The 12,565-nt window shown below is 41.3% G+C and overlaps 1 protein-coding gene across 2 annotated transcripts in view; it reads right to left on the bottom strand.

Moving 5' to 3' along the window:
* The window catches only part of ST6GAL2 (ST6 beta-galactoside alpha-2,6-sialyltransferase 2), a 170,261-nt gene that overhangs the window by 24,802 nt on the left and 132,894 nt on the right, over nt 1–12,565 (bottom strand). For both annotated transcript variants that reach the window (XM_073664805.1, XM_073664806.1), the window contains 3 exons: nt 10,217–10,314; nt 4,167–4,268; nt 1,336–1,510 (listed from right to left, as the gene is read on the bottom strand). In XM_073664805.1, coding sequence (XP_073520906.1) covers nt 1,336–1,510; nt 4,167–4,268; nt 10,217–10,314 — 375 coding nt within the window. The remainder of the gene's footprint in view (nt 1–1,335; nt 1,511–4,166; nt 4,269–10,216; nt 10,315–12,565) is intronic.

The raw sequence follows: 12,565 nt of genomic DNA on the forward strand, positions 1-12,565 counted from the left end.
AGAGCACCAGATAAAGCGCCCCCCACAGGCCGCCCCAGAGCACAAGCATATCATTATCTCCAAACTGAAAGTAAAGATTGCACAAGAACCACAGGACGGATTTCATCAACCAAGGAATCATTTTAATCAGTGCAATGTCGACCACCTGACAGTGTATGTAGTTTACGGAGCACAATCCTGCTGACAGGGGCGCTTTAACCATGCCCGAATCTGCTTCCTCACATTTTGGCGGAACTGCTTCAAACTGACATAAACCCGTTAATAGTCACCCATTTTTTGCACAACTCCAGGTTGCACAAATATGTAGCAGCTTCTCAAAGTGTTTTACGCTAGTTTTCTGGCATAAAAGTTTTGATGAATTCCTCCCACAGTGCCCTGTGTACATCTGCGTAAGTCAAAAGTTGCATAATGGCCATGATTGTTTCCAGAAAAATGAACCTTGTAACTTTACAAACATGTAGGCATGTATAAAATGCGTGGCTTACCTGCAAAAAGTGGCGTATTCTACCTTTTGCCTAAACAGTGCAAGTCTACTCCTATTTTTTAACAATTGCAGCTTAGGCCTTTGATCGCACACATGGCACTTATACCATCAAATGAATCCTTCCACCTTATTTGGCAGAGACTCTCAAAGCTTTACATAAATCTGGAGTCACGTACAACTGAGTACTGTATATCTCATGATAACGATTTCAGTAAGTGCTTCACATCAGTAAGGCTACTTTGCAAAGAAAAATACTGCCTACAAAAATGGACGTCTGAGCAAAGGGAGCCATCTATGAGTACAACTACATTTGGAAAGGAAACAAGCAGTCATACTTTTTACTGCTTTGTTGTTCTTTTTCCTTTCAGCGTGTAAAACGAAACTCTATACCTTGTCGTGCAGAACTCATTGCATTCTTAATATACCCTTGGGCACAGTAACATTGCTTAGCGTTAATGGATTCCCATACAAAGTTTACTCTTCCTACTTACAAAAAAGATTCAGCACTTACTTGTGGTGGAAGACCTTAATTCTGTTTGGTATAATTACCTTTCTGTCAATTGGGGCCATTAGGCATTGTAGTTGAAGTTACAGTTAAAAGCTGCACTACGACATTACTCAAGTACAGAAGATGGAGTAATTAATCATAGTAACATGGTTTGTAAGGCTGTAAGAAGAAATATGTCCATCCAGCTCAACCTATTAGCCCTCACTGTAGATCCAGAAGGTTAAAAAATTCTTGCTGACTTCAGTTATAACCGGTATCAGAATAAATCCCTGAAACCCATCTCCATACGCCATAACTTGTAATGGTGTTAGTATGGTGAAATCAATATGCTAAGAAAACCTACCGATGAATCCTGAAGAAGGTGGATTGGGCTGGATCTTCTCATTGCTGTTCTCTTGAATTATTTTCCACAGTTCCCACGTGAACTTTGGGTGAAGAATATAAAAGGGCTGGTTTGGATTTTTCTTCCGATGTTGTTCATATGGTGGGAAAAGATTGTAGTCTGGTTTATGATACCACTGGGGACAAAAAACAGACGAAAATATGAAACGCCTCTTGTGGTAATAAAAAATCTGCTTAAATATCATTGCAAAGTTGGATTTTCATATAATTTGACCTGTTTGCAAACAGAAGTAACATCAGATAACAAAATCCCACTCTTCTCTGTTAAGGCCCCGTCACACTTAGCGACGCTGCAACGATCCCGACAATGATACGACCTGTCAGGGATCGTTGCTGCGTCGCTATGTGGTCGCTGGTGAGCTGTCAAACAGGCAGGCTCACCAACGATCAGGGGAGCAGCGATATCGTGGAAAGAATCTTTCCACGATGTACTGCTCCTGGTTGCCAGCCTGCTGAAGCAGGAGCAGGCTGGTAACCATGGTATACATCGGGTTACTAGGGGCACACGCAGACTTAGTAACCCGATGTTTATCATGGTTACGAGCCTGCTAAAGTGAGCAGTAACCTCCCGCTCACCGTAGCAGAGTGGTAACCATGATAAACAGCGGGTTACTAGGTGCGCGTGTGCCCCTAGTAACCCGATGTTTATCATGGTTACCAGCCTGATCGCTGCTCCCGCGATGTGTGCTGACCAGCGGGAGAGCAACGACCAAAAAATGGTCCAGGACACTTTGCAGCGATCAGCGACCTCACAGCAGGGGCCTGATCGCTGCAAAGTGTCACACATAGCGACATCGCTGGTGAGGTCGCTGTTGCGTCACCAAAACCGTGACACAGCAGCGATCTCGCTAGCAATCTCGCTATGTGAGACGGGGGCTTTAGGCTCTGTTCACATGGCCATTTATCTTTTATTTTTGTCTGTCAAAAGAAACAAACAAACAAAATTAGAATGCGCGCCATTCCTGTTTCTGTTGGTAGCAGAGGGGCCTTCCCAATTTATATGTGGTCAGTCGGGTTTCTGTTTTTGTAACCTTCTAAAATGAAACAATATACGGAGACCAAATGGATCTCATAAAAATCAATGGGGTCCCTCTGCTTCTGTTTGAAACAGGAATGTAACAGACCCCAATTTCATATGTCTTTTGCATTTAACTGTTTTAAATGGAAGCAATAAATATGAAGGATAAATGGACATGTGAACAGAGACCTAATGTATATGGTAAAAAAAAAAGTATCCTTTTTGCTCTCAAACTAAAATATATAATCAGTCTATGCATCAAACATAGTCTGAATAGACCCTTATAAACACAGAGAGATCCTTCACCACTTGGTAGCCTAGTAAATAAAGTAAAAGAAAATTATCAGGGTATCTGTCCTTCTGCAGAAGATCTATTCTCAGAATTATTACTTTAAAAAAAATTTTTTTCACTTTTTCTCGGCTTTTAGTTCCAAACTCATCTAAGTAAAACACAGGTCTCATTTAGGTTTTCAATCAGAGAATTGCTGCAGTAAGAAATCATGTACCACCGATCAAAGTTCACGGGCCATCCTAAATAGAACGTTGTAAAGTTCATTCAATATCTTTGGAAGTAATTTCACATAAATGGCTGATAAATAATAATTTACAAAATATATATACATTTGTTCTTTACTTTTATTAGTTTTTAAGTTTTCATTGACCAGGGAAAAAAAGGGAAAGGTAGATAAAATAAAAAAAAGAAAATGGGTCAGTTGCTGCATCCTCCCTAACGGCCTTATAACAAATTGGACACCTAGAGGGAAGCTGTCAGGTCCCCAAACTTCCCACAACAACTCCATAACTATTTAGAGTCATAACCCTGTATTATAATTACGTCTTTGTTGTGCCATACTCATATGTCCGCAAAACCAACTTTTATTGCTGTCACTCGACATATGCAGAAATCTTGTACTTCATATTCTGTATTCTTAATGCCCCGTGACATTATCTATACTGTCCATGTCATCTCTCAGGAGATGAAAATATCTGTGTCTGCTGGCTGGGTAGGATTTGGGGCATGTGCGATATAGGGCATGTGCGATATGCCAATAAAGTTAAAGAAAGTTTCCCGGCTGCACTGTGCATGCCCAGAAGGTGTGTTCATGAACAAGACTTTGATCACCTGAGAGATGACAGGGGCAATGTGTAGAATGTCAGTCATGCCCAGTAAGGACAGACTTTTCCGCAGAAGGAATGACCATTGGATTAGTCAACGATAATTTGCATATGCTGAGCAATGGCAAAAAAAGTTGATTTTGTGGGAATACAGTATAAAAAACAGTATGGGACATCAAGGACATGAATGTAATACAGGTTATCTCTCTCCAACAAGACGATAGAAGAAAGTGGCACTCATAACTGACAAGTCCAATATTATTTATTCTACATGCATGATGATAAGATGGAACATGGAGACACGAGGAAACAGCTGTTTCACATGTAGTCACAATTCACTCGGCCATGACCAGTGGTGAGTGCTGCTTTCTACTTTTGTCTTGCTGTACACAGTTGGACACAGTTGATTACGCATATTTACAAGTTGAGAACCAACGAGTCTGACAATGAAAGTCTGAAAGGGTGAAATACATCATTAAGAATTGAGTGTGCTAGCAGTGCCAGCAGTTATTACTGTTGAAATGTAATACTAGATTATAACTTTAAATTGTTATAGTGAAGTTTTGAAAGTTACCTTTAAATACATGAAGTTCTATGACTTTTCACTTATGATGATTTCTAAGAAAAAATCATCTTACCATATGCAGGTCAGCATAATATGGTGATGGATCCCATGCAACTAAAGTGACATCTTTGTACAAAGAACTCTCTGCAAAGTGGTGGCTTGGATTAGTGAGAATCTGCAATCAAAACAAATTCTTTAAAAACTATAATAAAGGCAGCATTAACAGACTAGAAGGCAAAATGAGATTTCATAAATTACTTCTATATAATCCTGCTGTTTGACAAATTTTCTAATCTGCTACAATATTTGCAGCCACAACTGTTTCTCCCCTTCCCACACTGATAGTTCTGCTTCATGTCACTTGTCTTATTACTGCACTATTCCTTTGTCCCGTTGTGTAGAATATGTGACTCTTCAAATTTTGTGATAGGCTATGTGCGCACGATCAGGATTTGAAGCAGAGATTTCCAGAGTGTTTCTGCATCTCCTTGGCAGGAAAAACGCTGCGGAAAAAAAGTGCGTTTTTTAAGCGTTTTTGTTAGTGTTGAGCGAGTATGTTCTATTAACCCTTTCGCCGAGTATGCTCGGGCCGAGCTCCGAGTATTTATAGCTGCTCGGTGATATGTTTGAATCGCTCCCCATGATTTGCAACTGTTTGACAGTTTGACTACATGTGAGGAATGTCTATTTCTTACACATTCCTCACATGTAATAAAGCAGTCAAACAGTCGCAAATCATGCACACGGGAGGGAGCGATTTAACCTTATCACCGAGCAGCTATAAATACTCGGAGCTCGGCCCGAGCATACTCGGACAGAGCATACTCAGACAGAACATACTCGCTCAACCCTAGTTTTTGTATATCAATGAATGCTTTTTGGAGCTAAATAAAGTTATTTGGTGGGACATTGCTTAAACCCTTGGATTACCGTCAGAACTGGGGTGAGTATATTGGTTAATTTAAATGATTAAAGAATGTGTCTGTTGTATTTCAAATAAAGTGTTTGCTCTGTGTCTGTGTGTTTATTTAACTCTTTACTTTACTTTAATTAGGTTTGGCATGAAAGGGTCTGATTGACACCTTGTCATCACTAAACAAAAGAGCTAGGTGTCAGCTAATCCCATTCGCCCAATCTCATTAGCATTTCCATTCATATAATTTATGATGCAGCTGTGCGCTGCTATTTTTTAGCCTAGGAAGGTGCCATTTGCAAAAATGGCACAGCTCACAGCTGTTTGGTTAGCCGCTACGTCCCCCGATCAGCACTCAGCAGCACTTTGGACGCAGCGTATTTTTGCTCTGTCCAAAACGCGGTTTTCTAATGCCACACTTTCGTTGTCGGTCCATGTGAATCCACCGCATACAATGACACTTCAATCAGTCAAAATCTGCAGAGGAGACTGGCGTGTCCGCTACAGAAATTGACATGCTGTGGGTGAGTTTGGGTACATAGCCACGATCAGGATCCGCTGCAGGTTTGACTCTGCGTGTTTATACAGCATCAAACCTGCAGCGTCCAGATGTTACAGCATCGTGGATGGGATCTCTAGAAATCCCATGTCCACTATGCGTGCATCAGAGGCTGCGAATCACAAGTAGACACTGACATGCGGCACGTCTTTCAGAACCGCAGTATGTCAAATTCTCTTGCGGAGTAGCTAGTCTCTACAACAGAAATTGACCACTAGAAAGTACAGAATGGGGTAAATACGCATCGTTCAGTGAACATGTGTGGATTTACCTGCGTTCAATAGAATGCAACATTTTGAACACAGCAAAAAATATGCGTCCAAAGCACTGCTACATCCGGATCATGGGCACAGAGACTAAAATCTAAAAAAAATGGTGTGGGCTCCCACATCATTTTTATAACCAGCAGAGGGAAAGCCGACCGCTGGGGGCTGATATTAGTAGCCGGGAATGGGGCCATTAGCCAACAATGTTCCCTGGCTATTAATATCAGCCCGCAGCAGTTTGTTTAGCCTTTACTGGCTAGATTACCGGGGGACCCCAGAAAAAAATTGACGTGGGGTCCCCTTATAAAATCTAACCAGAAAAGGCTAAACAGACAGCTGCGGGCTCATAATAGCCAGGGGAGGGGCCATGGATCCAGGCCCCCTCCGCAGCTATTAATATCACCCCTCTGCAGTCCCAGAAATGGCGCATCCATAAGATGCGCCAAATCTAGCGCTTAGCCTCCGCTCTTCCCACTGCCCTGTAGCGGTGGCGAGTGGGGTTGGGGTTCACGTCAGCCTTGTATTGGCGGCTGATGTGAAGCCCAGGTTAGTAATGGAGGGTGTCTTATAGACGCCCCTATTACTAACCGTGTAGTAAAGTGGTCGCCGTTTTTTCAAGTTTCATCTGTGTGCAGTTTTAGTGCTAGGCAGTCGCTCCTCCAGTGAGAGTGGGTGAGAGTGATTGTCCATCAGCATTCTGCACCTGTGTTACCTCCTTCTAACAAAAGTGGGCCGGCTGCATCCTGGTGTGCATTTTTCTTGAAACTTGGCTGGTAAGTACCATTGCCTTTTGCTATTTTCTAATTTGACTTTGGAATTTTTAAAAAAATTCTGTTTATTGTTCTGGCTATGCTGGTTGTTTTTAATGATAGAGTAGGGACTCGCAAAATCATGAGGACCCTTGACGGTGGGTTGCGAGCTTACATATTTTGGCCAAAATATTAACTAATACCTCATATGATATTTTTGCACTTTTTTTATCTGCTAGGGCGCAGCCAGACCCATTAATGGTGACCTTGTTAGTTGGGGCTTTTGCACCACGTCGATGCACGGATAGGGTGCCAGGCATCCCGCCTAATCGAATAGTAGGGGCGTGTAATAGGATGCTGACTAGGCACGGTGCCGCGAGTGTGTGAATTGCACCCTACTGCAAGTTTCATCTGTGTGCAGTTTTAGTGCTAGGTAGTCGCTCCTCCAGTGGGAGGGGATGAGAGTGATTGTTTATCAGCATTCTGCACCTGTGTTACCTCCTTCTAACAAAAGGAGGCCGGCTGCGTCCTGGTGTGCATTTTTCTTGAAACTTGGCTGGTAAGTACCATTGCCTTTTGCTATTTTCTAATTTGACTTTGGAATTTTTTTTTAAATTCTGTTTATTGTTCTGGCTATGCTCGTTGTTTTTAATTGAAATGCAACAAATCCGCAGGTATAAATATTATACCTGCGGTTTTGCTGCAGTTCAATTCAAGTCAATGGGCTCGAATTTGCAGCGGAAACGCCCTCACAATGGTCATGCTGAGGTTTTTACTGAAATGGTAATTCTGAGCGGAAATTTACGCATCATGTGCACATCAGGATTACCATTGCTATAGCTGGCAGACCTACTAACAAGCGTTTTCGCAGCGGAAAAACTGCCATGAAAAGGCATCAAAAACGCTACGCATGCACATAGCCTTACACTGAGCCTGATGAATAGACCTGAGTAGTCTGGAAAGCTGCTATTTGTTACCATCTCTTCAGTTAGCCATTAAAAGGGATAAAATACTGAGGACTCTCAAATTATAATTTTTTTGAGATTTGCACTAACCCATCAATGTACTTCATAATTCCATAAAATACTCTCTATTATAGAGGACATCAAACTAAAAAGATTGTAACTTGCTTTACCATGGGATTCTATAAATCCTTACATTATAATTCATCCATATGTATGTTAAGAGCTGTAGGTCAATGTTGTCCTCACTAGTATGTAACGCTGGAAGAGAATAATAGATTAGGGAATCCATGATAGTGGTTCCAAGGACTTCTGTAGATTACGCTACATAAAGAACATGTGTATGAATGCAATACATGCTCTAGATTGTAGTAGCATCACTCCAACACCGAGTACTGTTAGGGTAAGTTCACATACAGAAAATATGCTGCAGAAATAACTGCATACAGTGGTGGCCAAAAGTATTGGCAGCCCTGCAATTCTGTCAGATAATACTCAGTTTCTTCCTGAAAATGATTGCAATCACAAATTCTTTGGTATTATTATCTTCATTTAATTTGTCTTCAATGAAAAAACACAAAAAGAATTGTCCTAAAGCCAAATTGGATACAATTCCACACCAAACCTAAAAAAGGGGGTGGACAAAAGTATTGGCACTGTTGGAAAAATCATGTGATGCTTCTCTAATTCGTGTAATTAACAGCACCTGTAACTTACCTGTGGCACCTAACAGGTGTTGGCAATAACTAAATCACACTTGCAGCCAGTTAACATGGATTAAAGTTGACTCAACCTCTGTCCTGTGTCCTTGTGTGTACCACATTGAGCATGGAGAAAAGAAAGAAGACCAAAGAACTGTCTGAGGACTTGAGAAACCAAATTGTGAGGAAGCATGAGCAATCTCAAGGCTACAAGTCCATCTCCAAAGACCTGAATGTTCCTGTGTCTTCCGTGCGCAGTGTCATCAAGAAGTTTAAAGCCCATGGCACTGTGGCTAACCTCCCTAGATGTGGACGGAAAAGAAAAATTGACTAGAGATTTCAACGCAAGATTGTGCGGATGGTGGATAAAGAACCTCGACCAACATCCAAACAAGTTCAAGCTGCCCTGCAGTCTGAGGGTACAACAATGTCAACCCGTACTATCCGTCGGCGTCTGAATGAAAAGGGACTGTATGGTAGGATACCCAGGAAGACCCCACTTCTTACCCCGAGACATAAAAAAGCCAGGCTGGAGTTTGCCAAAACTTACCTGAGAAAGCCTAAAACATTTTGGAAGAATGTTCTCTGGTCAGATGAGAGAAAAGTAGAGCTTTTTGGGAAAAAGCATCAACATAGAGTGTACAGGAAAAAAAAGAGGCATTCAAACAAAAGAACACGGTCCCTACAGTCAAACATGGCAGAGGTTTCCTGATGTTTTGGGGTTGCTTTGCTGCCTCTGGCACTGGACTGCTTGACAGTGTGCATGGCATTATGAAGTCTGAAGACTACCAACAAATTTTGCAGCATAATGTAGGGCCCAGTGTGAGAAAGCTGGGTCTCCCTCAGAGGTCATGGGTCTTCCAGCAGGACAATGACCCAAAACACACTTCCAAAAGCACTATAAAATGGTTTGAGAGAAAGCACTGGAGACTTCTAAGGTGGCCAGCAATGAGTCCAGACCTGAATCCCATAGAACACCTGTGGAGAGATCTCAAAATGGCAGTTTGGAGAAGGCACCCTTCAAATATCAGGGACCTGGAGCAGTTTGCCAAAGAAGAATGGTCTACAATTCCAGCAGAGCATTGTAAGAAACTCATTGATGGTTACCGGAAGTGGTTGTTCGCAGTTATTTTGGCTAAAGGTTGTGCAACCAAGTATTAGGCTGAGGGTGCCAATACTTTTGTCTGGCCCATTTTTGGAGTTTTGTGTGAAATGATCAATGATTTGATTTTTGCTTCATTCTCTTTTGTGTTTTTTCCTTGCAAGCAAATTAAATGAAGATAATAATACCAAAGAATTTGTGATTGCAATCATTTTCAGGAAGAAACTGAGTATTATCTGACAGAATTGCAGGGGTGCCAATACTTTTTGGCCACCACTGTAGATCTGAATGGGGTTTGTAGAAATCCATGCACAAGCTGCAGAAACCATCCCATTCAGATATAGCCAGGCATTTCTACAACAGTTTTGCCACATGCTCCCTGAGCACTAGCCCTGGATCCTGGGGTCACATGGGGATGCTAACCTTTTACAAATGATACACATATAGATTCCCATATAGGCATTATCCTTATGAATGGCTGAGATGCATTTGTGAATAAACCCGTTCTACAGAATCTGCTCCCAGAGAGTTATAATCAGTCAGTAAATGTAATATATTTGCAGTTGTTATAAATGCATAAACAATAAGCATAAATAACAGTACTAGATGTCAGACTTGACATTTATAAAAACACAGTAAAACAAGCAATAACCCATAGTGTGTTTCCTCTTTTTCCCCACTAGGTGTCACTGTAGCTTAAAGATAAAACAGCTCATAGTGCTTTTCAGGAATGGATTACACCAGTGCATTTGCTTGGTAAATCTTTTAAACCGCAGTAAACAAAACAAACCCCGGGTGTCATGAATATGAGCTACTGCAGACGATGCGTCAGTGTGAAGCACCAGTCAGACTGCAGTACTCCATGTCTTACCTGAGAATTTATGATCCGCACGGTGGTTTTGTTTCCAACGTCTTTTTCATATTTGTGTGTCGGTGCAGAATTAAATCGCAACACGGCATCATGGGCATCTGTGCAATGTAAAAAGGGTTATTATTATACTTTTATGCATATAGCTGGGACAAAAGATTAATGGGGTAAAGTACAAATCACTACACAATGAGACGTGTGCAAAAAACAATGCGAAAGTTGTGCCATATAAACGTATGTTATATTGCCGGTGACGCATGTGCCGGTGATCCTCTTGTGCACAAGCAGCAGACAGATTCTTGCTTTTTCGCACACCAACCAAGAAAATCTCACCAGCAATCAACATGTTAGGTTGACATTCTGAAAGGCAATAAAAAAACATGAGGAGGCGCCATAAAACGAATATAACAGTAGAACACCAGGGGGCGTCATAAAACGAATGTAACAGGAGAACACCAGGGGGCGTCAAAATAAGAATGTAACAGGAGAACACCAGGGGGCGTCAAAATAAGAATGTAACGGGAGAACACCAGGGGGCGCCATAAAACGAATGTAACAGGAGAACAACAGGGGGCGCCATAATAAGAATGTGAAAGGAGAAGTACACCAAGGGTGCGCCAGAATAAGAATGTAAGAGAACACCAAGGGGCGCCATAAAACAAATGTAACAGGAGAACAACAGGGGGCGCCATAATAAGAATGTGAAAGGAGAAGTACACCAAGGGTGCACCAGAATAAGAATGTAAGAGAACACCAAGGGGCGCCATAAAACAAATGTAACAGGAGAACACCAGGGGGCGCTATAATAAAAATGTAACAGGAGAACACCAGGGGGCGCAATAAAACAAATGTAATGGGAGGACACCAGGGGTGCCATAATAAGAATGTAACGGGAGAACACCAGGGGGTGCCATAACAAGAATGTAACAGGAGAACACCAGGGGGCGCTATAATAAAATGTAACAGGTGAACATCAGGGGGCGCCATAATAAGAACGTAATGGAGAACACCAGGGGCGCCATAATACGAATGTAACAGGAGAACATCAAAGACTCAAACAACAAAAAGGCGAGCACCACAATACAAAAATAGGAGATCAACCCAAAGCATATATAAGACACAAGTGGAAGCAGAGAAAAGATATGCAAAAATGGTGATCTCTCAAAATTAGAAAATGTATTTTTATTAACACATAGTATATATGCAGACAACAAAAACAAATTAAAAACAACTAAAAAAAGCCCGAAGGCCAAACCACACGACTCTTAACAAAGCTGCTGTATACCCTAACTAACAATAGGAAACAGGTATAAAATTATGAGGCAAAGATGAATAGCTTCATTGGTGGAAAAGCTCACGATGTCAAAAAGAACAATACAGCAGAGTATGAAATACCAGGGGATACAGAAAATTAGAAAGTCATACAGGCTAACCTAAGGAAGTGTGCAGAAAAACATCCACATATAAAGTGCATAGTACACATTATATAAGAATAAAGTGCAAGTGCATATTGAATACTCATGCAAATAATCACAATAAGTCATCAAATTGAATTGAGTGTCAACATACCCAGGTGCCATAAAAACTAATATCAAAGAAGTAAACATGGTAGTCAGTAAAAATACATAACCTAATTAACCTAAGCCATAATCAAGATGAAAGTGAATATCCTGCCTAGGGAAATAATAAGCTCTATAAGCAAAAATGAAACCAATATGTGGACTTAATGATCCATCATACAGTGTGAGCTAGTACAGAACCTGTATCATTCGTAGAGTTAGAAAGGGAAAGGAACCCCACGCGTATCGCTACATCCTCGTGTAGCTTCCTCAAAGGCAATAGTATGAATGGTAGAATGATAGTTGACGATATATATACCAAGCCTAAGTAATTATCAATTAGTTACAAGCCGGTAAAAGGGAAACCCTATGGTAGCGGTGTCATGGCTTTCCAGGAAATGGCGCAGGTAAGTGACATATTATGGTCACGTGGGATCACATGTATAGTGTGGACCAATCAAAAGGTGGAACTCGGTCATGACGCAATATGATGAAAATGGAGCACAGAGTAACTACAAGGCATGCGCGCTTGGTCATGATGTGGATCGGAAGCCAGTACACAAGTATCCCAGATAATAGGCGACTATGTTGTAGCACAAAATGATCACTATGCACTAGCACAGTTGGTAATAGCGAAGGTTGAATCTACAACATGCTTGTTAAAATAATCAAAATATAGATGCAAGACAAATAGAAGGTATGCATAAAATAGCCGGTTCATACCAGCAACAGAATAGTTATATAAAACTAACGCGTAGAGGGGAATTCTTGCTTAGTTATTTATCTTTTTATT

This window comes from Phyllobates terribilis, unplaced genomic scaffold (assembly GCF_046119375.1).
Source record: "Phyllobates terribilis strain yellow unplaced genomic scaffold, ASM4611937v1 Scaffold_2__4_contigs__length_985480577, whole genome shotgun sequence".
NCBI lineage: Eukaryota > Metazoa > Chordata > Amphibia > Anura > Dendrobatidae > Phyllobates > Phyllobates terribilis.